The sequence below is a fragment of the Suricata suricatta genome, chromosome 14, assembly GCF_006229205.1.
Source record: "Suricata suricatta isolate VVHF042 chromosome 14, meerkat_22Aug2017_6uvM2_HiC, whole genome shotgun sequence".
NCBI classification, from domain to species: Eukaryota; Metazoa; Chordata; class Mammalia; order Carnivora; family Herpestidae; genus Suricata; species Suricata suricatta.
This window is the reverse complement of record NC_043713.1, coordinates 80,911,328-80,939,307: the sequence shown is the minus strand read 5'-3', so window position 1 is coordinate 80,939,307 and position 27,980 is coordinate 80,911,328. Positions and strand designations below refer to the sequence as shown.

At 37.8% G+C, this 27,980-nt stretch overlaps 1 protein-coding gene across 9 annotated transcripts in view; it reads right to left on the bottom strand.

The window, feature by feature from the left end:
• The window catches only part of ATXN2 (ataxin 2), a 115,982-nt gene that overhangs the window by 6,185 nt on the left and 81,817 nt on the right, over positions 1–27,980 (bottom strand). For 5 of the 9 annotated variants that reach the window (XM_029922449.1, XM_029922445.1, XM_029922442.1 and 2 more), the window contains 7 exons: positions 25,496–25,788; positions 24,275–24,338; positions 23,051–23,203; positions 22,614–22,680; positions 7,963–8,147; positions 7,524–7,656; positions 4,028–4,081 (listed from right to left, as the gene is read on the bottom strand). In XM_029922449.1, the coding sequence (XP_029778309.1) occupies positions 4,028–4,081; positions 7,524–7,656; positions 7,963–8,147; positions 22,614–22,680; positions 23,051–23,203; positions 24,275–24,338; positions 25,496–25,788 (949 nt within the window). The remainder of the gene's footprint in view (positions 1–4,027; positions 4,082–7,523; positions 7,657–7,962; positions 8,148–22,613; positions 22,681–23,050; positions 23,204–24,274; positions 24,339–25,495; positions 25,789–27,980) is intronic. The other 4 variants (XM_029922446.1, XM_029922443.1, XM_029922447.1 and 1 more) reach the window with 3 other exon arrangements.

Genomic DNA, 27,980 nt, shown 5'->3' with positions numbered 1-27,980 from the left:
TTTTAAAGTAGGCTCTAGGGGGACTGAAATCACCACCCCAAGATCAAGAGTAGCACGCTCTTGATCAGAACCAGCCAGGCACCCTATATACACACACCTTTTAGAAGACAGAAGGGCGAGGCAGGGAGCCAGTGCTAGGATCACCTGTGCACCCACTGCCAACGCCAGAGTGGGCATTAATGAATATGTATTCACGCCCAAATTAAATGAAACACTTTTGTTTACACACTGAAAATATTTCCCTCATGATGAGTTAATACACACTGGAACATATTAGCAAGGAAAGCTGTGGCAAGATATTCTCTGGGTGTTTTTAGGAAGAGTCAGTGCCTGTCTTCTGAGAGTTGAGAAGAATGATGTGCCGATTTCCTTCACCCCACAGTGCCACAAGTCAGTGAAAGTCAGTGTCTTCTAATTCATTTGTTTATTAAATGGCCATTTTCCACTATCATATTCATGAAGTTAACTTTCAGAGCCCCCCAAATCGTCTACACATTGACTTGGTCTAAAATACCTGACATAAATTTTGAACCAGACCCTATTCTTTTAAAAATCTTATACTCATTTTTCAAATGTATTTTTAAATAACTAAAATAGCCACATGTAGCTAGTGGCTGCTGATTAGGCAGCACAATTTATAGCATACTTTCATCTTCATAGAAAGTTTTATTGGATAGTGATGTCTAGAGTCATTAATGTTCCTACTCTTTCTTTTTTTTTTTTTTTTTAAAGTAATCTCTGCCCCAGCATGGGGCTCCAACTTATGACCCAGAGAGCAAGAGGAGCTTGCTCCACAGCCTGAGCCAGCCAGGCACCCCTCATGCTCCTTATTTTCAAACTACTCGCATTAAAATGCTCCATACCCCCAAGCTTCTTAAGTGTTTCATTTCTAACAATACTAAATCTGTCTAAGGGAAAGCAATTCCTGAATCCCATATTCTATTTATGAAGTTTCATAAAGACAGAATACAGAATTTCAGAGTTTCTATTTTTTAAACTTTATTTAGTCAAGAAATATTTGTAGTTTAATGAGTTTCTAAGCAAGGTTTTAAGGAAATAAAAACAATAAAAAAAAATAAACTCTAGCTGGGTGAGGTCTTACTAATTCTCCCACATAAAAACTGGACCTCACAAAGCATAATTATATTAAGTCTCATAATGAAGTAATTTATCAACTTATAAGAGTTAAAATCTTGAAATTATTTGGACAAAATTAAAGATAAAACAGGTCTTACTGTGCATTTTTAAAAGTCATCTCTGCAACAGTAGTTTACCAACAGGGAAAGGTTTCAAAGTAGAGTATTCTAATTTATAGCTCCTTTGCATTCACAGCACAAATACTTCAAGTAATCCAACCTGCGTGCATCTACACAGGTTTTGTTTAAAAGACTCATCTGGGGGCGCCTGGGTGGCTCAGTCAGCTAAGCCTCCAACTTCGGCTCAGGTCAGATCTCACATACGTGGGTTCAAGCCCCGCATCAGGTTCTGTGCTGACAGCTAGCTCAGAGCCTGGAGCCTGCTTCTGGTTCTGTGTCTCCTTCTCTCTCTGCCCCTCCCCCTCTCATGCTCTGTCTCTCTCTGTATCCAAAAAAAAAAAAAAAAAGACTCATCCTTTCCCTACTTAACCATCAGCAAACTGGAATGCATCATAAGAAAAATTAAGTACATATAAATACACTTCATTAGCTGCAAATAAAACTTGTAAAAGCTTAATTAGAATTATTTTCCTCTGTTTATCTTCTTGCTTAAAAGAGATCTGCTAAGCAAGTACCTCATCCAGGAACTTTTTTCCCACGTTAAATAGGAAAACTGGGTAGGTAACTAGGAAAAATGTGAAACTGACATTTTAGTTATGTGCTGCCGAAGCGAGCACTGAAACTGACATTTTAATTCAATCTTTATAACAAAAAAACATGGTCTGGCTCCTCAAAAGGCCAGTTAAGAAGGAGACAAAGAACAGGAGGGACATTAAAGGCAGAGCGGGGAAAAGTGGAAAGGAAGAGAGAGCCAAGAGAAAGGAATCAAGATAGAATAAACTATGGGAAAAAAATCTACTGGAATCAGAGAAGACAAAAGTGGAGAGCGAATAAAGTAAATGCTGGGCTTTACTGAGCTAAGTGTATCATTTAACTGCTTTTATTATCCATGCTTGTTAATTTAGGGGAGGCGTCCAAAAGTTAAAAATAAATTTTCTTCAAACTTCTGATTTAGCTATTCATCAAATTTCTATTTGTAAAAATTGAGTTGCCTTCATGAAATCTGGATTAATTCAGGCTAATCAGAGTATTGCTTTTTTTCAGTCAGACCTGGTCCAGAAGTTCCCCATTCATTGTGTTCCTCGATACAAATGTTTAAAAACTCTATTATTTGTCAAATCCTTGTAACACTAACCACGTTCTAAAAACTGTTTCCTAAGCCATGATCTTACTGAAGCCAATTCAGTCCATAACGCTGTGTAGTTAATTTGTAACTAGGTTTTTTGTCATTTTGACCTTAGATGCACAAGTCATGAGAGACCACCAGCACTGCAAAACTAAAAATGAAAACAAAATCTTCCAACTTAAAATTCGATGTTAAATTCAAAAAAGAAGTGAAGGAAAGCTGAACTCTTAAAAAGGAGTAAAAGGCAACTAGACCAAACCATTACAAAATGGCTTGTGGGGAGGGGGTGGTACAAAGTAGCAAATTAAATTACAAATAGCAGCCCCACTGTTAGTTTCTTTTAAGAACTGATCATTCCTTTTAGGGGAAGCTGTACTAAGGCGGTTACTAGTTAGGTGTGATGATTAAGAAACTTTTAGCTACTTACCAGGAAGCTGACTCCAAAATTACTAACAGAGACAGTAAGATGGTGAGGATAACTACATTTGAGACCTCAAACTGAGTACATAATGAAACCAAGTAGTGACACTGTCTTTTACATACTACATCACATACAAAAGTTCCCTTAAAAGTACGGATATACAGCAAGACTCCTTTTTAAAGAGCATCTATTAAAGGATTAAATTTGTTAACAATTCCTAGCACCAAATAAGTAACACGGACACACTTATTTTTGGATACCAAGTCATGGCATAGTTAATGAAAGTTTAAGTCAAAATATTTTCTCAACACTTTTTAAAATCTGGCATTTGATAGATTCAGACATTAAGTCTTTCTAAAGTAATCCAAAATTTAGTATCTAAAATTTTAATCCTTAATATCCCTTAGAATATAGTATTGTGCATAAAGTGACTCATTACTGGCATACATTTCTGAAGGACTTCTGCAAATTAGTACCTTTCCTATCCAAATACCAAAAGTCCACAACTAGCCTTATTTAAAAACTGCCCTACAAAATAAATATGATGCACCCTACACGTTCACTTCCAAAAGAAAGCCCTGTCCAGACTTTCTCCATTTAGGAGCCATCATTTATTTACCTGCTCACTGCTCACTGGCAGTGAGAGGAGCCAACGCTGCCGAACACAATCAAGCAGCGGGATCACGCCTCCCTGGTAAAGCTCCGAACATCCTGGGTGTCTACCACCTGAATATTTTAAACCTTCAGTCATGCAAAGACTGAGAAGACAGAAATGTTTCTTCCCCAGATTTTTAAACCTATTCACATTTAAATATCCTTATAAGGATAAATTTCTTCTAACCAGGATACTGAAAAAGCCTAATATTTTAAGCTTTTTATACGTATTAAGCTTGTGGCTTGGTTTAAAAAAAAAAAAAAAAAGGCGTTTCTGGAGAAAATATTTCTGAACAAGAAAAATATTAGGCATTTCCAAAACAGACACATGTTTGCTTGGTATGCAAAAATTAATTTCTGAAGCAACTCAATTTTTTAATTAACTCCAGCTTTCTTAAGCTGGGTTAGATTTCCTTTTTTAAAACACTGAATTATTTACAAATATACATATTTTCAGTGATTTTGTCTGGCACAAGGAAAATATTGCTCAACAAGTCTACTCCCTTAACATGTATTCTTTAAAAAGTGTTTTACTGTTCAAGTAAAATTAGTATAAAAAACCCAACTCACTGGCAAAGTAGAAAGAAGGGCTTGTCTCCTTGTTGTATGGTAATTTGGGACATGCTGAATTTGGGAAATAGAAAGGTAAATTAGCCTTTTGAGGTGTGCATTTTCCTAATTTTCTGGAAAGGTTGACATATTTATAAACTTCTTTTTGTATGCATGCATCAATCATTTTTCTTATTTTACAAGAGATGATAAGCACTTTAAACATTGCTACAAAATTAAACAAAATAGGGCTGAACCAAGAGACATTTTTCTTCTGTATTGATATGCCAAGTTCCACATGCTGACTTGTTTAAATGAAAGGAATAAAATTATTATCTAATCAAAAGACCAACATGGCATTCCACTGAATAACCTTAATATAAATAATGTACCAAAAATATTTACAGTGTTTACCAAGTTTAATTCAAAAGACTCAAAGAGATTTGTAAATCATTATTAATAAAAACATCATTATTCTGTAAGATATTTATCAGGCATCTGGAAGTGAGTCCCAAAACTTAAAATAATAGTTAATATTAAACATGAGTGTAATACCATTTCATATTAAAATGTCCACATAATGGGGGTGAGAACAAGTCATTGGAAGGACGTGCACCAGAATGTTAACAGGTAACTGTCAGGTGGAGGTGCATTTTAAATCTTTCTGTCTACTGTATTTTCTCATTTATCTTCATTAAACCACCAAAAACTAACTCAAAAAGGATTCTGGATCTAATTCTTCTTGATGGCTCTAGTCGGGAGAGAAAGTTTCATTACTAATATTTCTAACAGGGAAAATACCACTGCCCTAAGAGAAAATTAGGTGAATTACAAGACAAGATATTAAGGAAACAAAAAGTAACTTAGGAGCTAGGATGGGGCAATGATGAAAGTTAGATTAAAGGTCAAAGAGATGAAGTTTGTGATCAAAGTCCTTTCTAAAACAGCTAGAGAGAGAGAACCATGTCAACAACTACTTAGAATGCATGATATGTCCTAATAATATAACTGTTCAGTAATCTGTCGGCATATTAAATACACCAACCATTTAAAGACAATAATGTCTTTCATTTCATAGTCATTAGTGTCCTTTCTTATGGCCATACAATAAATTAATGATGAAAAGGTAACACACAACTGTTGCCAACATCTGGGTGAATATTCTTTTGTTTGCATAAAAATTTGAAAATATTTAGATTGAATGTAGCTGAACAACAGACATAATTCATACTCAAAATATATGGTTCCTTTGGGAATATGAAATGTAGAGAGTAAAATGGGCATTTTTTATGCAACAGATATATCTTAAGTTTAAAATAATGTACTTTAAAAACATATCTATGTGTCTTTATCTGGCATAATTAAGATTTGGAAGATCTAAAATAACTGAAATTATTGAAGAAGTAATGAATTTGCTTTAGTGGATTAAATTATGTCTTATACTTCATTTCCTAGTATTCTTTTTAGAGTATGAAGTATCCAAATGAGAACCTTGAGTAATCAGCAACAGTCATGTTAAGTCCACAGCTTCACCCCAACCTGTCCCCTCATCAACAGATACTGATTAAATACAACCCATGTAAACTGCAGAAGAGTAGCTCAGATCTGGCTGACCAACGTTCTCCTGGCATTAAAAAAAACTGGTCTTAATGGCTAGTTCATTCCAGATCTTACTGGAGATTAGGTCTAGTGTTTTGTTTGCAACATTTCTTATTTACCCACCTTTCAATTACCTTCAGAGTCTGAGGCCAACTGCTTTTCAAACGGAAGTGTTTTGGGAAGGTAGTTCTAAAACTATTAGTGTCTCAAATACCATATTTACTGTACAGGCTATTTCAAACCAATGAACATCCATCCAAAAGACAAAACCAGATGCTGTCAGTGAGTGAACACACCGAGGAGAAAGATTCTTCTCAACATCGCAGTATTCCTAAAACGTCTCAGAAGCGTGGATACACAGATAGCTAAGCAATGGAAATTTTAGTTCAAAAATTTTAGATCTTATTCAAAGGGGAATATGTCAGAAAATGGGAGGAGAGAAATGTTTTTTCCACTTGTTAAATCATGATGTATTTATCAGAAATATCTAAAAAGTCACAATGAACTCTTCACCTAAGCCTTTAGCAAACTGGAAGACTGTTGAAATATATACAAACTGCATAAAAGTGTATATGATGAATCAATGTGTCAAGCCAATGATAAGCAATCATAACCAAAATCATAAGCCAAATCAGTCTGTTGATATACTTTTCAATTAAATTATGAATGGGTTTCTTATAAGAAAGTTTCCTAAAATGTAGCAATAACATCATTTTAATTCAAAGGGATTAATCCACAATAGAAAGTTTTACGTGATAATACGGAAAATTAAGATCAGATTTATTTTATAAAAACAATGCCTGTGATCATGTAAATTTCCTATCCTGGTGAACATGTGCAAAAGCAGCACGTCTCCAGGAAGTGAGCATGAGCAGTGGGTTACAGGTGACAAGACGGATGACTCCTACCTAGTCCTATGAGCCTACAAAATGTCATCAAGTGTCACCTAAAGTTATAAAGAAAAAAATCTTTACTCTTAGTTTTAAAAGGCTTAGGAACTGAAATGGCCATGTAATCGCATCTACTTATGATTTCGCTCTAACAGTGGCACACTTTTCATCTGTATGAATGAACCTGAATTTCTCTTATACTCTAAAAATTGAAAAGCCAATGGGAAAACCTAACTGATCACACATGAGTGCTCAGAAAAGTCAACAAAATTTACATCTTAATGAAACCAGCACTAATTAAATGTGGTTTTGAAAACTATAATATGGGTCAACTCACTGAATCTACATTACAAGATGTAAGTGGAAATCTTCCTTTTAAATTCTCAACATTGAAAATCATTATAATTTTAATACTTTAGATACTTGCTAAGTTGACGTGCACAAAAGTTCTCCAGCCACAAAACTCAGATGGAGATTTCTGCTTATTATTCTTATATATATATTGTTTTTTTATATGGGATATTTTTATCATTTTATCATTGCTTATGATGACGAAAATTAAAATGCGACTCATGTCTAAAGCAGATCTAATATTAGACTACTTTGACCACTTGAAATACACCATGAGGGAAAAACACACTTAACATTTTAACAAAGAACAATAAAAATATGTAATGCCAATAACTGCCAGAAAAAGAAGAGAAGTGGAATGTTTTTTGATGGAGAGTGCATTCATTATAGTAAAACTTCCTTGTGTGCCTTAGGCAGGCCATGCCAGGTGGTGGTAATACTGATGAGGAAGAGGAGGAAGATGCTTTCTGTTACACAAATCATTACATTTCAGTTAAAGTAAGGAGAGACATCTGAAGACAAGAATTTCAGGAATAGAAATGGGTCCATCTTTTCTTTAGATTCCTGACCCTCAGTGGCATAAAAGGCCACGTTATTCTTAAAGTATCGTTTTAGAACTTTAAAACAAGTTAAGAGTCGTCACACACACTGAAAGAGATAAACAAAAGGCTTCCTACCATACATCGCATGTGTCTGCTCGTGAGCCCCGTACTGAGCTGCTGAAGACGGCACTAACCCGGGCTGGGCGTGTGCGGGGGGCGCCATCATTCGAGCATTACCCTGTATTACAGGACTGTAGACATGAGGATGCTGTGTTCAAACAAAAAATAAGGAGAAAGCATTAAAACAGCAAATAAAGTCGAGCAAATTTTAACTTGATGTCTTAACTGCATGGTTTCCAGAAACAAGTCTGAAAATCCTGAAACTCTTTTGGCTATTTCCTTTGAAATACTTAACACTGATCGGCAATCTTATATTAAAAAGACCCCCAAATCCTTAGCTATCTACTTCACCATAACACACAGCACAACTATAAAGGAAAAGCCCTTTACCATATTAAACGTTAGAAGTTATTTAAATGGAACAAAAACTAAGAGTTGGTCATATCAGCCTTACCTGAGACTGATAATGTGGCACATGCTGAACAAGAGGCTGGTTTGGAAACTGCTGAGGACTGTAGGCAACGTACTGTGTGGAATACGCTGGCGGGGTGGCCACAATCGGTGGGCCTGCTGCTGAGGCTGGGTGCATCATGGTGCTCTGATGATGCTGGTCTTGCCGCTGCTGGGGCATATTTGGTACTGCAGAAAAGAGGACCAAGTATTAGAACAGGGCATCTCCAGAATCAAACACGTGAACATGGTCCATGAGCTGTGCGTGACTGGACATGCCTGCTTTTCCAACGCCATGCTATACCATTCCCCTCCGCCGCTTCAGCCACCCTGGGCTATTTTCCTACCACACATGCTACTAGTCCTCAGCCGCAAACACCGACTCGTAACGCTCAGGTTCTCTGATTCATCCCCTCAGGTGTCAACCTGAAAGCAACTTCCTCAGAGACCCTCAATAATGACCCCCAGATTTGATCAAGTCCCTGTAATAGACTCTTACAGCACTATAAAATGTTTCATTCATACTACTACTAAGATAACCAGTGTCTGAGATGCCAAATTATGCCACTTGCTACAGAAGGGCATTAGATACATGCAAAGAAAAACAACAGTACACAAAAACCAAAATAGATCCAATACCATGTTAATTTCCCACTACTGAATTCTTACACCATTTCTTGCTCTTTTTCAAAACAGCATCACACAGTATCGCATAGCAGATTTCAAAATAGCTTTTTAAAAAATGCTTTTTGTCTTTTATTATTCCACCCAGATTTCTGCCTATGGTCCCCCTCCTGTTGAAACTCTAGGTAAGAATTCAGCTCATGGAGCACCTGGGTGATTTAATCAGTAGGGGGTGCGATTCTTAGTATCAGGGTGTGAATCTGCATCCCACACTGGGCATAGAAATTACTTAAAAACAAAACAAAAAAGAATTCAGCTCAACTGTCATCTCCTTTGTAATATCTTTCCCAGTTCACCCAAAAGAGCTAGCTGCATGTTCTTTGTACCTTTTCTTTGCATGTCTATTGTAACACTGATTGCGGTCTGTGATCAGTTTATGGGGTGATACTAAACAAAGCCACCTGAGGGAAGGAATCATGAACCACCGCTCACAAGACATGAGGCATAAAGAAGGTACAACTTGGCATGTTCATAAAATCACCAGAATTATACAAGTAACTACTAGTTTAGAGGCAAAATTTGCTTTTTATTTTAAATATTTGAATTTTCTTAATACAAATTTAGGGAAGCTAGTTTTATACTGTTTATCTATTCATAAAAGCCAACTTGAAAATGGGAAAAATGAAGAGTAGTATTTTTCTGAATTTGATCTTGAGAAGCCCACATACTTCTTTTCATAAATTTTACTTTTTTTTAATGTTTTATTTTTGAGAGAGAGAGAGAGAGCGCGCGCGTGTGCGCACGCACAAGCAGGAAAGGAGTAGGGAGGTCAGGGACAGAGAATCCAAATTAGGTTCCACACTGACAGCTTCAACCTTATGGGGGGGCTCAAATTCATGAACTATAAGATCATGTCCTGAGTGAGCCAAAGTCAGAGGCTCAACTGACTGAGTCATCCAGGCACCCTTCCACATATCTTTTATCAAGTTTATTTATTCTGAGAGAGAGAGAACGGGCGGGCGGGTACATGCTTGCATGTAAGCAGAGGAACACAGCGCGAGAGAGAATCCCAAGCAGGCTCCCCACTGACAGTGCAGAGCCTGATGCAGGGATCCATCTCATGAACTGTGAGATCATGACCTAAGCCCAAATCAAGAGTCAGATGCTTAATCAGCTGAGCCACCTAGGTGCCCTGAGAATTACTGGGGCATCTGAGTGGCTGTCCATTGAATGTCCAATTTTGGCTCAGGTCATGATCTCGGGGTTTGTGAATTTGAACCCCACAAAGGTTCACTGCACAGAGCCCACTACAGATCCCCTGATCCTCTGTCTCCCTTTCTCTCCCCCTCCCCCTCACGTATGCTCTCCCTTTCAAAAATAAATAAAACATTAAAAAGAGAAAACAATTCCTTTTAGTAAAAAATAGTCACCCCAAATTCCTGTAACATTTTTATCAAATGAAAGTTTGTCTAATTAAACTCACTAACTCAATTTAACCTTTTTTTACAATTTTTTCGATTTTGATTATGACTCTCATATTAAAATCAAAATGTCAGTCCAGTCTTTATTGACAGTACAGAAAATGCTTGAATACAACCTTCTAAAAAAATTTTGAGGTCTATTTTGAGAAACAGAAAGAGACCTGTGGGGGGGGGAGGGGCAGAGAGAAGGAGACAGAATCTGAAGCAGGCTCCTCGCTCTGAGCTGCCAGCACAGAGGCCAATGCGGGGCTAAAGCTCACAAGCCATGATATCTGACCTGAGACAAAGTCAGACGCTTTACCGACTGAGCCACCCAAGTGCCCCTACAATCTTAAAACAAAAAATTCAATAATACAAAACAAAAATCCTCCCTTCCACTGTCTGCATACGATTTTCTTCACTAATAGCAACCACTATCCTACTCACTTGCATGTATACATGTATATTTACACACACATATACCTGGGTCTATGACGTATGTATTTTCCTTAAATTTAATCTACCTTAATATTAAATGATACCTGGGTGGCTTAGTCGGTTATCGGTCCGACTCTTGAGTTCCGCTCAGGTCATGATCTCAAAGTTCATGAGTTAGAGCCCCCCACTGGACTCTGCACTCATTGCACAGAGCCTGCTTGGGATCCTGTCTCCCTCTCACTCTGCCCCTCTCGCTTCCTCTCTTAAAAAAAAAAAAAAATTAAGATAGTAATGGAATTCATACTCTGGAATAGCAAAAAATAATTGCTAATTTTTAAAGGAGTGAAAATGACATTGTTAACTATGATTAAAAAATAAAATCCGCAATGCTTAAATATACACACTAAAATATTGATAGATGAAATGATATGATGTCTAAGATTGCTTCAAAATAATTCAGTGAAGGCAGAGTGTAACAGAGTGAGAGTATGCATGACCATCAGTGGTTGTGAGATAATGGTTTTCAAAAAATGTGTATAACAGAAAGTTAGCCACAATACGAAATAATTTTTAACAAATGACTTACAGATGATAAACAAATGCAACTTGTAAACCTCATTTTGATCTTAACTGGAACAAATTATATTTATTTATTTATTTGTTTGTTTATTTAAAGATATCTAGAGAAATCTGAGGATATTAGAGAAGGAACTACTGTTAATTCTCTTCACGGGTGATAATGGTATTAGAGATGTTTTATTGTTTTAAGAGCCCTAATATTTCCCAAAAATGGATTATCTACAGATAAAATGACATATATCTGAGACATGCTTCAAAATTATCTAAAAGGAAAGGGATGTTATAGGTAAAACAAAATTGTCCATGAGTCTATAATTTTCAAAAGTGCTTTGATAGTACTATACTAGTCTAACTGGCCATATATATAAATTTTTGTTTCATTTTCAATAAATAGGTCTTTTAAAAACTGATTTGTTTTTAAGTAGTCAAGATATATACCAAGTTCAAAAGTAAACAAGGAAGAAAATATGAAAACCAAAACCCAATGTTGGGTTGCTGAAAAAGCAGCCCTACTGGAGATAGGCACTCTAATAAAAGAGAACAAAAAAAATCCAGAAATAGACTCAACTGTACATGGACACTCAACATATGATAAATAGTATTTCATACCAATCTGATTTCTGGCTATAATGGAATTTAAAATTCAAAAACAGAAATACATCTGAATATTTGGAAATTTCAACACTGGTCAGAAAGGAAATTATAAGATAGAAAATATTCTGAATTGAGTAAAAATGAAAATACAACATAGTAAGTTTTGGGGATTCAGCTAAAACAATGATTAGAATTTTGTGGCTTTAAATACTTCTATTAGAATAGAGAACCCAGAACTAGACCCACAAATGTACGGCCAATTAATTTTTAACAAAGCAAGAAAGAGTATGCGATGGAAAAAAGACTGCCTCTTTAGCAGGTGGTGCTGGGAGAACCGGACAGCAACATGCAGAAAGAAGTATGAAACTAGACCACTTTCTTACACCAAACACAAAAATAAACTCAAAATGGCTGAAGGACCTGAATGTGAGACAGGAAATCATCAAAACCCTCAAGGAGAAAGTAGGAAACAACCTCCTTGACCTCAACCACAGCAATTTCCTACTCGACACATCCCCAAAGACAAGGGAAATGAAAGCAAAGATGAACTGCTGGGACCTCATCAAGATAAAAAGCTTCTGTACTGCAAAGGAAACAATCAAGAAAATAGGCAACTGACAGAATGGGAAAAGATAGTTGCAAATGACCTATCAGATAAAGGGCTAGTATCCAAAATCTACAAGGAACTCACCAAACTTCACACCCACAAAACAAATAACTCAGTGAAGACATGAACAGACACTTCTCCAAAGAGGATATCCTAATGGCCAACAGACACATGAACAGCATCATTCATCATCAGGGAAATACAAATCAAAGCCACACTGAGATACCACCTCACACCAGTCAGAGTAGCTAAAAAGAACAAATCAAGAGACTATAGACGCTGGCGAGGGTGTAGAGAGACAGGCACCCTCCTGCACTATTGGTGGCAATGTAAACTGGTGTAGCCGCTCTGGAAAACAGTGTGGAGGTTCCTCAAAAAACTATCAGTAGAACTCCCCTATGACCCAGCAATAGCACTGCTAGGGATTTAGAAGTCCTGGGGATAGGAGCAAGGGATACAGAAGTGCTAATGCATAGGAGCACATGTACCCCAATGTTCATAGCAGCACTGTCAACAATAGCCAGAACATGGAAAGAGCCTAAATGTCCATCACCTGATGAGTGGATCAAGAAGATGTGGTATATATACACAATGGAATACTACATGGCAATGAGAAAGAATGAAATATGGCCATTTGTAGGAGAGTGGATGGACCCCGAGGGTGTCATGCTAAGCGAAATAAGTCAGGCAGAGAAGGACAGATACCATATGTTAGCACTCATAGGTCTAACAGAACAGGAGAAACCTAATGGAGGACCAGGGAGAGGGGAAGAGGGAAAGAGAGCTGGGGAGAGAGAGGGACGCAAAACTTGAGAGACTACTGAATGCTGAAAACAAACTGAGGGTTGAAGGAGAAGGGCGGAGGGGAAGAGGTAGTGGTGATGGAGGAGGGCACTTGTGAGGAAGAGCACTGGGTATTGTATGGACACCAACGTGACAATAAACTATTAATAAATAAATAAATAAATAAATACTTCTATTAGAAAATAAAGTCTGAAAATCAACAATTGAAGTGACCACCCTAAGAAACTAGAAAAACAGCAAATTAAATCCAAAGAAAGCAAAAGAAATTAAAGGATAAAAAGCAAAAATCAAAATAGAAAATACAGAAAAAGCAATCAAACTAGAAATGGTTCTCTGAAAAAATTAGTATAAGTCTCTAGCAAGACTGATCAAGACAAAAGGGGGGAAAAAACAATTAGTACCAGAAATGAAATACAGAGCATCATTATAAATACTGCAGACATTAAAAAAATAAAGAAAAATTGTAAACAACTTTAGGCTACTAAATATTTTAAGACAAAAGGCCAGAATTAACTGGATAACAAAACCATACAAAGACATTACAAAGTAATGCAAACTACAGATCAATATCCCTTATGAACACAGATAAAAAACCTTCTAAAAATTAACTTCAGATTGATCATATACCTAAACTTGTAAAATATAAAACATATCAAGCTTCTAGAAAAAATCATAAAAATATTCATAATCTAGAACAGGCAAAGTTCTTAGTAACAACACAAAAAATTATGAGTGATAAGAGAAGAACCTGGTAAATGGGACTTCATTAAATTTAACATCAGCTCCTCAAATAAAAACCTGGCTAAAAGCAAGCCACAGACTGGGAGAAAATAATCATAATATCTACTTTTGATAAAAGACTTAGTAAAATACATAAAAATAACTGTTATAATTATTAGTAGGAAAAGAAATCCAATGTAAACAAAGGGATAAAAATTTGAACACTTCACAAAAAGTGACAGCCAATGAACAGGTGAAAAAATTGCCCATGATCAGTATCATTAGGGAAATGCACACTACAACCACAATTAGACATAACAACACACACAGGAGACTGTTCAGAATTAAAAAGAGATAATACCAAGTGTTGGCAACCATGTAGAACCTTTATAACTCTCATATACAGCCAATCAGTTGGAATGCAAAATGATATAATCACTTTAGAAAACAATTTGTCAGTTACTTATTAATTTAAAACTGCATTTACCATACAACTCAAATATCCCCATTCTAGGTGTTTAACCAAAAGAAATGAAAGCAAACAGTTATACAAATACCTGGACCCAAATGCTCTTACAGCATATTTATTCATCATAGCCCAAAACTCAAAATAACCAAAGTACTTATCAACTGTTAACAAGTAAATTAATTATCGTTTAATCATCAAAATGGAATACTACTCAGCAATAAAAAAGAAGTGATACAGATGACATGAAATACTTTCAAATTATTATGCTGTTTAAAACAGATGCAAAAAACTAAATGCTATATAATTCCATTTACAAAAAATTCTAGAAAAGTCAAATCTAATCTATAGTAAGAGAAAGCAGGTCAATGGTTGCCTGAATCCAGGAGTAGGTGAGTAGAGTTTGATAAAGAATAGACACAAGGCACAATCATTACATCTTGGCTGAGGTGATAACAAGAGTAAGCGTAAATATACTCATTAAATTCATCAAAATGTACACTTAAAAGGAATACATTTCACAGTGTGTGAATTACAGCAAACTAAAAAATCTAGAACAAGATTAACTAGATTCATCTTACACTGTATACAAGGTGATTTCCAATAGATGAGAGATTTAAATGTTAAAAAAACGGGCTCCTGGGTGGCTCACTCAGTTAAGTGTCTGACTTTGGCTCAGGTCGTGATCTCATGGTTCATGGTTCGGGCCCCACATCAGGCTCTGTGCTGAGACGCTCAGAGCCTGGAGCTGCTTCAGATTCCTTCTCCCCCTCCCTTCGCCTCTCCCCCACTTCTGCTCTGTCTCTAAAATAAGTAAACATTTAAAAAAATTTTTAAATAACAAGAAAAATGAATCTATATACATTCTGAAAGAAAAACACATATAGTTTCCTTTATTACATGAATGGGGAAAATATTTAAAACTTTGAACCAAAAAAATTCTGTGTCTCCCTCTCTGCCCTTCCCCCAATCATGCACTCCATGTCTGTCTCAGGAGAAAATTAGAAGATTTTTAGTAAAAAACACAGGAGAAAATCTCTGCAACCTTGGGAGTACGCAGATTCGGGAAACCAAAGGATAAGCATACAAGAAAAAACTGAAATAATGGTCTGCAAATTTTAAAACTGCTGCTCTTTCAAAGAAATTTAAGAAAATAAGCCACAGACTACAAAAAAAGTTTGAAATACATATATCAGAAAAAGGACCTGTACTATCCATACTAATTCAACAGGATAACCAACCCAATTAAAAGAAAGGGGTGGGGGGCACGTGGGTGGCTCAGTCGGTTAAGCCTCTGACTTCAGGTCATGATCTCACATTCATGGGTTTGAGCCCTGCATTGGGCTCTGTGCTGACAGCTCAGAGCCTGGAGCCTGCTTCCAATTCTGTGTCTCCCTCTGTCTCTGCCCCTCCCTGCTCATGCTCTGTCTCTCTCTGTCTCAAAAATATATAAAACATTTTTTTTAAAAGAATGAGGAAACCTCAATATACAAATATACAGTAATTTCCATGGAATAGAAGATCTTTAAGAAAAAAAAACATAAGTGCAGAAAAGTACATATAGTGTGCTTCCTTTATTTTTTTTTATTATTCTTTATTTTTTAAAGTTTATTAGAGAGTGAGAAGGCAAGCATGCACATGCATGAGTAGGAGGGGGCAGAGAGAATCCCAAGCAGGCTCTGTGCTGTCAGCGCAGAGTCCAACATGGTGCTCAAACTCACGAACCAGGAGATCATGACCTGAGCCAAAATCGAGAATTGGATGCTGAACCAACTGAGCCACCCAGGTGCCCCACCATGACAATTTGATGAGGACATAGACTTTTCAATAAATGGTGCTGGGGTAAGTGGAAAACCACATGCAAAAGAATAAAGGTAGATCCCTAGCTTCATACCATGTACAAAAATTAAGTCAGAATGGGGCACTTGGTGGGTTCAGTAGGAAAAGCATGTGACTCGATCTCAGGGTCATGAGTTTGAGCCCCATGTTGGGGTTAGAGACCACTTAAACAAATAAAACTTAAAAAAATTAATTCAGAATGGATTACCAATCTAATAAATGTTGCAACCAAACTATAAAACTCTTACAAGTCATAGTAAATCTTTGCAACTTTGGCTTTTTCAGATATGATACCAAAAGCAAAAGCCACAACAATAAAAACACAAATAAATGTAAATGAACTTGCATCAAAATTAAAAACTTCAGTGCTTTCAGGGTGCTTTTTTGGCTTGGGATTCTCTCTCGTCTCTGCCTTTTCCTGCTCGCATGCGCACACGGGCATGCTGCCTATCAAAATAAAATAAACTTGGGGAGAAAAAAAAAAAAAACAGCAGCGGTGCCCGGGTGGCTCGGTCTCAGTCGGTAGAAAGTCCAACTTCAGCTCAGGTCATGATCTCACAGTTGGTGCGTTTGAGCCCCACATCGGGTTCACTGCTGTCAGCACAGAGCCAGTTTCAGATCCTCTCTCTGCCCCTCACTCACTCATTCTCTCTTTCTCCCTCTCTCAACAATAAAAATACATTTAAAAATAAAAAAACAGGGACGTTCCTGGGTGGCTCAGTAAGTTAGGTGTTTGACTTTGGCTCAGGTCATGATCTCGTGATCCCGGGGTTCAGGCCCCATGTCAGGCTGGCTCTGTGCTGACAGCTTGAAGCCTGGAGCCTGTTTCAGATCGTGTGTCTCCCTCACTCTGTGTGTCTCCCCTGCTGCACTCTGTCTCTCAAAAATAAACTTAAAAAAAAATAGGGGTGCTGGCATGGCTCATCAGTTAAGCGTCTGACTTTCACTCAGGTCACTGTTCAGGAGTTTGAGCCCTGGTCAGGCTGTCAGCACAGAGCCTGAAGCCTGCTTCAGATTCTGTGTCTCCCCCTTTCTCTGTTCCTCCCCTGCTCGTGCTCTCCTCTGTTTCTCAAAAATAAATACACATTAAAAACCAAAACTTTTGTGCTACAAAGGACACCATAATGCAGATTTTTAAGAATCCCCTCAAATGGAAGTACTTGTAAATACTTTATCTAATAAAAGATTTGTATACAGACTATATAAAGAACTCCTATAATTCTATAATTTAAAGGCAACCGAATTAAAAATTAGGTCAAATATCTGACAGACATTTCACTAAAGCAATATGCAAACAGCTGATAAGCACACAGAAAGATGTTCAACACCACCAGTTATTAGGAAAATACAAATTAAACCATGAGATACTTTATAACAACTGAGACAGATATAACCAAAAAGACAATAGCCAAGTATTGGCAAGAATGTGGAGAAACTGCTATCCTTGTCCAGAAATATAAAATGGTGCATACACTCCAACACAGTAATTGCACTCCAGGAAAAATAAAAACGTAAGTCCACACAAAAACTTATACACCAATGTTCACAGCAGTATTATTTGTAAAGTCAAAAGTTGGCAACAACCCAAAGAGGAATCAACTAACGAACAGATAAATAAAATGTAATATATCCACACAATGGAATAGTATTCATCCATAAAAAGGAATGAAGTACTGATAAATGCTCCAACACAGATGAACTTTGAAAATATTACACTAGGGACACCTGGGTGGCTCAGGCGGTTAAGCATCCCGCTTCAGCTCAGGTCATGATCTCACAGTTCATAGGTTCGAGCCCCACATTGGGCTCTGTGCTGACAACTAGCTCAGAGCCTGGAGCCTGCTTCGGATTCTGTGTCTCCCTCTCTCTCTGACCCTTCCCTGCTCATACTATCTCTCTCTGTCTCTCAAAAATAAATAAAAAACATTAAAAAATTTAACAAAGGAAAATATTACACTAAGTAAAAGAAGCAAGTTGCAAAAGCCTACATACAGCATGATTTCGCTCATATGAAATATCCAAATAGGCAAATCTATAGAAAAAGTAAGCATATTATGGTAAGGGCTAAAAGGTACAGGATTTCCTATTGTAGGTGATGAAAATGTCTTTTTTTCCTCAAAGTAATCTCTATGTCCAATGTAAGGCTCAAACTCACAACTCCAAGATCAAGAGTCAACACTCTACCAAATGAGCCAGCCAGGTGCCCCCAAAATGTTTTAACATGGGCTATCGCAATGACTAGACAACTCTGATACACTGAAAACCACTAAACTGTATACTTCAATGGGTGGATTTTATGGCACGTGAATTACACCTAAATGAAGCTATTTTTAAAACATGTTGTATATGTATAAAAAATCAATATTCACAAAAATAAGCAGTGTAAGGATAAATAGAAAATAATTTTAAATCATCTGCTCATGAAAAAAATATGGAGCACCTACTAGAATCAAAGTGATTAGAGAAAGTATAAGTGGAAGAGACTGAATTGGAAGCAAGATTTCTATGAATGATCTCTCTATGTAATTTCCACTTTGAAATTTTATAAATTTTTGCATATAAAGATAAAATTAAAATAGTAAAAACGCTATCCCTAACAAATGAAAACAAATCCAATCAGATTAGTCTACCTATGTATCAAACTACTGACATGACTTAGCAGCTCTGGAAGACAGTACTCTAGAAGTAGCAAGGACACCAACAACTTTTCACTGAGAAAACTGACACTTACAGAATTCTTAATGATACAGATACTAAGGAAAATTAAGAGTCTAAAAAAATATTATATTTTATTCTGTAGTATAACAATTAGACAACAAATACTTACAGACTATTTTATACACATTATAGTAAAATGAAATACGCCCACCTCCAAGATGGGCCCCTGCGATCCTCCCTCCTGGTATTCACACCCCTGTGTAGTCCCCTCCTGCTGTTCCAGGTTGGCTCTGTGTGATCCACAGCATACTGCAACGTATGTCACTTCCAAGGTTAGGTTGTAAAACACACTGCAGCTTCCACTTAGATCAATTTCTCTCTGAACAGTCATTCTGGGAGAATCCAGCTGCCATGTTATAACCAGCACTACCCTGTCAACAGCTCTGAATCTGGAAGCAGATGGTCCCGCCCCATTTAACCCTTCATATACTACAGTTCCAACAACATCCTGGCTGCAACTTAAGTTAAACCACTCCTGAATTTCTGACCCTCCTGAAATAATTTACGTTTACTGTTTTAGGCAGCTAAGCCCAACGATAATTTGTTAAAAGATAGATAATACATTTCATTTTACAAGGTTTTCAATGAAAAAGAATTAAGAGATGCAAGCAAAAAGTAACTGAAAATCTTGCAATGTTAACTTGAATATATTAGTATAAATTCCCTAGTTCTGTCCTCTGAAAAGGCCTAGAAGCAATAACTCAACAGCACATCCAATGACCAGAGAGTGGTTTATAAATACTATTTCCCCCCAAAAAAGAATTAGGGCTCCTTGAAAGAATAGAGATCCAAGTCTGGGTATAGAAAAGGATTAGTCTGAGATATCTTATTTACAACAGAAACTAAGGAAGCTATCAAGACAAATGAGAAGTACTAAAGGGACACAGGAGGGGCCCCTGGGTGGCTCAGTGGGTTGAATATCCAACTTCGAGTCAGATCATGAACTCACAGACTCTGAGTTTGAGCCCTCCATTGGGCTCTCTGCTGTCAGCTCAGAGACCACTTTGGATTCTCTGTCCCCCATCTATGTCTGTCCCTCCCACTGCTTGAATTCTCTCTTAAAAATAAATTTTAAAAATTAAAAAAAAAAAAAAACTAAGGACACAGGAGCCAACTTGAAGGGATTGCCATGGATCAAAGATGGGACCATACAAGTAGCAAAAAATATCTGACTGAACCTCAATGAATATATAAAAGTATATGAAAACCCATGCATTCATAGTATTTTAAAAATAAGAATAAAATAAAATAGGGAGAGGGTAACATCCTCCAAAACAAAACAAAGCAATATTACCAGACACTTCTGCAAAGTGTCAAAGGCACCAACTCTTTACTAAAAATTGGCACTTAAGCCAATTTGAAGCACTTAAATTTAAGAATTTATCCTAATTTTCCTGTACAAAGTATTTCAGGATTGCCAAATATAGCTCTAGTTGAAAAGAACAGTCCCTTATAGATGCTTGTAGTTAATAAACATATATTGTTAAATTCATAAATGGAAATTATTCAGAAATCATTGTTTTCAAACTCCTAATTGCAATGATTTTCTTTTTTTTTTTTTTAGAAACAGACTTTTTAAAAAATTTTTTTTTAATGTTTTATTTATTTTTGAGACAGAGAGAGACAGAGCATGAGAGGGGGAGGGGCAGAGAGAGAAGGAGACACAGAACCGGAAGCAGGCTCCAGGCTCTGAGCTAGCTGTCAGCACAGAGCGTGACGCGGGGCTCGAACCCACGAATGTGAGATCTGACCTGAGCCGAAGTCGGAGGCTCAACCGACTGAGCCACCCAGGCGCCCCTGCAATGATTTTCAAAGTATGATCACAGACCATTAGCATCACTTAGGGAACTGGTTTTATGACCTGCACTAGAAATTTAAATTCTCAGGACATGCCTCAAACCTATTCCATTGGAAACTCTGGGGCTGCGGTCAAGCCATCTATGCTTTTAACAAATTCTCCAACTCATTGTGATACACACTAAAATGTGAGAACCACAGCCCTAACGAATTAATGAGAAAATAACAGAAAACTCTATTATCTGGGGGTAGGGGGAGGGGACAGGGAGAACTGGGCTCCCACTACCTAAGCCCTTAATTTTACCAATACTCAGAGGAAGACCAGATATTGTGCACCCCCTGAATGATCCAATAGAAAGCACTCATAATCATCTATTAAATATTCTTACCTCTCTCCCACAAAAAAGTTAAACCTGAACTGAAGTCATCAATGACATCACAAGGAGTAGAGACACAAATCGAGAATATGGGACATTCCTACATAACAACTGGTTCCTGTCACAAGGCAGTAATAGGGCAACAAAGAGCAAGGGAATTACAAAGACATGAAATAATGTACAGATCATATTTTGATCCATATCTAAAACAGACCAACTATAAAAATATCTGTATTTTTAAATGTTTATTTGGTTTTGAGGGGGGAGGCAGGGGGAAACTGATTCAGGGCTTGACTCATGAACCATGAGATCATGACCTAAGCTGATGTTGGACGCTTAACCAACTGAGCTACCCAGCACCCCTAAAAATTTATTTTTTATTCAATCAGGATAATCAGATCATGGTACTTATTAGATAAAAAGGAATCACTATTTTATAGCACTCTGGCCCTCTAAGAAAAATGTCCGTAAGTCAGAAAGAAACACACTTAGGTATATAGGAATAAAATGGCATGCTTGGGATTTACTTTTAATTCTTCAGCAATGAAACAAAGCACCCCTCACGTAAATATGGCAAAATCTTGATAATTACACCCAATGTAAATTATGGACAATGCAATTATCCAGTCACTTTCCATCTTCTTAGCACAACACATGTTCATAGCTGCTATTCTTTGCCCTGTGCCTGTTCTCCCTTACTAGAAATGGCCCTGCCTCCTGAAGACAAAGTGCCTCTCTCACACCAGAGCCATAATGTAGTATGTGCCATCTTAGGAGGAAACATCCCTCTACTATGAAGACTTTGACCATTTCTGAAGTGAGCTGTCCTCTGCCCAAAAAGAAATTCTGGATGGGCGAGGGGAGTAGAAAACTGTAGGTTAGTATAAAATAAAGGTCAGCAACTGGGTATATTAATTTAACAAACACTCTTTTCAAATTTAACATTGAAAACTTCAGAATTCAGGGCACCTGGGTGGCTCAGTCGGTTGAGCATCCAGCTTCAGCTCAGGTCATGATCTCCCAGTTTATGGGTTCAGCCCTGCATCAGGCTCTGTGCTGACACCTAGCTCAGAGTCTGGAGCCTGTTTCTGATTCTGTGTTTCCCTCTCTTTCTGGCTCTCCCCTGCTCATGTCCTCTCTCTCAAAAATAAATAAAACATTAAAAAAAAAAAAAAGAAAACTTCAGAATTCAATTATTCTTTTTAAAGAAAATTTTGAACAATCACAACTGATGAGCATTTCTCCTCTCCCAGTTTTGTTCATAAAAATGAGTCTTCAGGCGCCAGGGTGGATTAGTCTGTTAAGCATCTGACATCAGTTCAGATCATGATCTTGCAGTTTGTGAGTTCAAGCCCCACATTGGGCTCTCTGCTCTCAGCAAAGAGCCTGCTTTGGATACTCTGCCACCCTTTCTCTGCCCCTCCCCTGTGTGTGTGCTGTCTCTCTCTCTCAAAAATAAATAAACATTAAAAAAATACATCTGAACACCTTATGCAATGTTGGGTATCACAAGTCAATGCACAGGCTCACTAAAAGTCAAAGCTAAACCACAAATATTTACTTGTCATCAATTAGTTACTTAGTCCATGCAGCATGCACACCACAAGCAAACACAGGCACGATTATTCTCACCTTTACCTGCTCTATATGTCTTGGCTTGATTCACTGGCATGGGCGTCATAGGTATAGGGTATAAAGGCTTGAGAGAATAAAAAAAAAAAAAGATTAGGCTCTTATGATAATAAGAATGTATTTTACTATTTTCTCTTAGTGGTAGACTGCTAGAGAGCTAGCTCTGAGGTCTCCTGATTCCTCAGGAGTCATTAAAAAGTAAAATCACACTCACACCTAAAAGGACAAACCCCAAACTATAGTAAATCTACACCATCTTTCTCACGAGAAAACATTCTCATATTTTATACTAATAACATACCACGCCATCACATGCCCTCTTTTCAAGTATTTTTGTTTTGCCATCACTGCCCCAAGTCACCCCATACCCAGAGAGTGCTTGGCGTCAAATACAGATAACGAGGGAGGGTAAGTGAACATTAAATTCTAGGACTTACTTGCACGCCTGGGCTCACCGGGACCGGATACATCATATTTGGTGCAAAACAAACAGGCTGAGTATAAACTGGAGCTGGCTGCTGATGACCCACCATCGATGGGCTAGGCTGTGCTTGAGGACGAGGTGAAGTTGGGGTGGTAGAAGGCTTTGGCTACATAAATAAAAATCAACTATGTTCAGATGAAAAGCTAACTATTATTGTAATCTGAAAACTGATCTAAGTTCTATTCACTTTTAATTAGTCCCTTTTAATGAAAAAAAAAACACTTCAGAAAATAAACTTCTATGTATTTAAAATAAAAGGAAAAACAGTTATGTAGAAAATTAAATTTGCCAATTCATTTATTACAATAATCTACCAATTTACCAATAGTACTATTAAAAATGGCAGCTTTTTAAGCAGCTAAAAATAGGTGACCTTTAAGAAATTGGAGAAAGTGGGTTTTTTTAACATTTTTTAAATTAAAAAAAATTTTTTTAATGCTTATTTATTTTTGAGAAGGACAGCGCGTGAGTGGGGGCGGGGCAGAGAGAAAGGAGACAGAATCTGAAACAGGCTCCAGGATCTGAGCTGTCAGCACAGAGCCTGACGCGGGGCTTGAACTTAGGAGCTGTGAGATCATGACCTAAGCTGAAGCCAGACACTTAACTGACGAAGCCACCCAAGCACCCCTAAAGTTCATTTAATATTTGAGAGAGAGCGAGGGAGCGAGGGAGCGAGCTATCAGAGGTAGGGCAGAGAGAGGAGGAGAGAGAATCCCAAGCAGGCTCTGTGGTGTCAGTGCAGAGCCTGACATGAGGCTCAAACTCACAAACTGTGAGATCATGACAAGAGTCAGATGCTTAACCAACTAAGCCACCCAGGTGCACCCTGGAACGTGTTTTTAAAAATAAAGAAATAAATATCTTCTTACAAATTCAGCAGAGTAATAGTTCATCTATAAACCCGAGAGCCTAGCTAGCCAGCCAGTGAGAAAGATTCAAAGATTTGCCCCAGATTACATCTAGCTGATGACAGGACAAAACCAGATTCTTTACAACGGCTCAGAAGTATTCATAAATGACCGTACTAGAAAAAGGAACGTAAACTACAGGTTGTTTCAGCATCCTGTGACTGAATTGAGATGGCAGGTATAGGGAAAATACCACGACTACGACTACGACTACGACTAAATTTATTATTTTAGAGATTAGATTACTTCAATGAGAGAAACAAACTTACCTGAGAAAAGGAACGAGGGTTGAACTCCTTTGCATTAGGATTCAGTGTGGATTTTCTCACTTGCCTAAACCAGGAGAAAATTAAAAAGGGCCAGTAAAATCTGCATGAAACTTATGTTTCTCTCAAGTCTTCTATATCTGTTTTTTTTTAATTGCTCAACATATATTAAATAACTCTGACCAAATCACTAATCCTCTTCATTAAAACATACGCACAAATTTCCCACTCCTTAATCTGATAAAGATTGGCCAAAGAGGGCAACTAAAAAAGTGTTAATATAAAATTCTTCTCTCAAAGGCAATGAATAAATATTTAAACTAAGAAGACAATATTCCTAAAAGCAATTCCTAATATACCAATTCTCTAGCATGTGGTATTCTTTATAAAGATTTTATTTTTAAGCAACCTCTTTACCCAACATGGGGCAAGAACTTACAACCCCAAGATCAAAGGCTGTACACTCTATTGACTGAGCCACCCAAGTGCCCCCTAGCATGCAGTATTTTCTAAAGTGACAAAGTGTTTCCTCCATGGCACACCTTGGGAAAAACCATGACTCTAACAAATAAAAATTTTTGCTTCAAATTAAGCAGCAGCACTCTGACAGATCAACAAGCTGCATTCCCAAAGTTCAGATGTAACTGGATTGTACGGAGCCCAGAACAAACAAGTTAATAGTTCTTAGATTAGATTCTGAGGCTAGCCGACAAAGATCCATTCAATTGATAATATACTGAATGTGTAGAAGTAAGTTTATCTTAACAAAACTAACCATTAAGTAAAATATTGTTTCTGATGGAAAACATGCTGAATTCTAAGTAGGAGTACCACATACTTCTTCCTCTTCTTGGCAGTGACAGTTCCTGATCTCAGCAGCAGAGCCAGGAGGTGGGTAGTGACTAGCATCCAGGGAATAGAATTCCCAAAAGCCAGTAATTTTTCAACTCCTTGTATATTTACAGAAAAAAAACACAAACAACCCTTTCTGAATTTCGTCTAGTTCTCGGCCATGGGAAACAAAAATGTGGAAGGAAAGAGAACTAGAGTGCAAAGACCTAATTTACTGAAGACATCGTTTATTTAGCCCAGCTGTCTGTAACTTGAGGGCCACACATAAGGCATGTCCGAATGTCCAGACAGATTCTTGAGCTGAAGGGCACTGCACACTTTAAGAAACATGTAAGCAAATAACAGGATGTGCTCAATTCCAGGTTTACTCACTCAGCTGCATCTTTCTTCTCCTCTTTATCATCTTTATCTTGTTTGCACCCTGGGCTGGAAGTCTGCACCCCTTGGGATGTGACCTCAGGCCCCCTCTTGTGCTCCATGTTACTGAGGGCGGAAGGAGAAGCCCCGGGACTGCTCGGCTTGCTGCCGCCGCTGCTGCTATTTTCAACGAAAGAATCCTTAGCATTTGGTTCAGTTTTGTCTTTGACCAAATCTCTTGATTTTTCTCCCTCTCTATTTTTGTTTAGCAGTTGATCCATAGATTCAGAAGTAGAACTTGGCTGTAACTAAATAAAGGAAATAATTATACTTAAGTATTTTAAATAACTTTATAATGAATTTTCTCCATGAGTATAAGCAAACTACTATTTGTAAGCTTGAGATATACCAAATAAGGCCCTTTTCATGCTTTAAGAATGTTTTTATTATAAAGCAAAAATAACAGAACACAATGTATATACAACACAACCTTAGTCATCTAAGCACTCAAATGTCCTAACCTCAAAAGTTAAATATTTACTTACTGCCTACCCTGTGTCAGAAATTGTGTCTGCTGGGTGTGGAAAACATGGAAGGGTTCTTATGCTCCAAAAGCTCATCACCTGGGTGAGCCCAGATACTTAACAAAATGCAGTAGTAAATGCTAAGGGACCCTATAGGAAAAGCAACTTACAGAGAAAGGTTTCTCAGTGGAAGTCATCAAGTCTAAGTATGAAAGATTTGAGGGGTGGGGGTATTAGTTTAGAAAACAGAACTGTCTACGCTAAAGAAACAGAATGTTTAAAAATCCAAGGGAAGGGAAGAAGATGGCCCCACTGTGAAACTGAAAAGCACGGCTGGCTGAAGCACACACATATGCACAAGTAAGTAAAGAAATGGCTGACGCACCAACGAGGAACAAGATGATAAAGGAACTCGAAAGCTATGTTAAGGACTCTAGCTTTTAATTCTCAGGATAATGAGAAGTCACTGAAGAATTTCAAAGATGTTTAGTACTGAACAGATCTGTAGTTCCCAAAGAGGAACACAGTAGTTTTGTGAAAAATGAAATGGAGGGAACCAAGTGAGCCTATACCGGGACCAGTATGGAGGCTGGACTGAGACCTGGGCGTGGACTCAAGCGGTGAGCCGGGAAATCAGAAATAGGTGGGTTCGGAGGGACTCTGGACTAGACATGGTGATCAGTTAGACCTTCTAACTTGTAAGGAAAGAGACTGTAAAACACAAGTACCATGAAGAAGAGCAGAAGACAAAGATGTCAGTGAGACAGGTGTTAGGGTTTTTATGTTTGCCAGCAGCCAGAAGGGACCAATGCTACTACTGTCTGAAGAGGATTTAAGATGATATACTCCAAAGGAAAAAAGAAAAAAAAAAGAAACAGCTGAAGGAAATAACAAGAAAAAGAGAAAGAAAAAGGCACCAAGTAAAAAGCTACAGTGGCAATGGGAATAGATGCAGCTGCCCCAGGCACCAAGAAGGGACTGCAAGGCTGCACAGACACGACGACGCCTCAAGCCTCAGGCCAGGCAAACGAACGCCAGAGCCACCCCTGAGGCCCGGCGTGCAGCGTTGGACAACCACTGCCATCACCAAGAGTTCTCAGGTCCACAAAGAGCTCGGGGCAACTTTGGCCACAATACAGGCACTTAATGTTTCAGCCACCATTTGTCCACTTCAAGTCTTCAGGAGAGGCTACCTATGTAGCAGACCAACTGTACACTGCACAAGATTTTCTGAGTATAAGAGTCTCTGAGGCAAAAGTAAGACTTTTCTCCTATTTGTATAATGGAAAACCTATCTACAATACTCACTGTGGTTGGATAAACACTGTTCTAAATGATTTACAAACTCTCATTCATTTAGTTGTTAAAACACACTTATGTGATATAGACACTATTATCACTGTCTTACAAATGGGTAAACAAAGGCACAAGTCATGCTTTTGAGCATTCTGCTGTGTTTCCTATCTGTAGTACACTAAGTAAACCAAAGTGAAAACTGAATATTTTTTCCCCCAAAATTGAACTTTTACTTCTTTTGTTGAATTATAATTGATGTATAACACTGTAGTAATTTCAGGTGTACACCATATTTATTCAATATACGTATGTACTGCAAATGCAAGGTGTCTAGTTAACCGCCGCTAAGTGCAGTCGCAACTTTTTTTCTCTTATGACAAGAACTTTTAAGATTAACTCTTTGAGGGGCACCTGGGTGACTCAGTCGGTTAAGCGTCCAACTTCAGCTCAATTCATGATCTCGCGCTCATGACTTTGAGCCCCACGTCGGGCTCTGTGCCGACAGCTTGGAGCCTGGAGCCTGTCTGCTTTGGATCCCGTGTCTCCCTCTCTCTGTGCTCCTGCCGCGCGCCTGTGTGTGTCTGCTTTGGATCGTGTGTGTGTGTGTGTGTGTGTGTGTGTGTGTGTGTGTGTGTGTGTGTGGTGTGTGTGTGTGTGTGTGTGTGTGTGTGTGTGTGTGT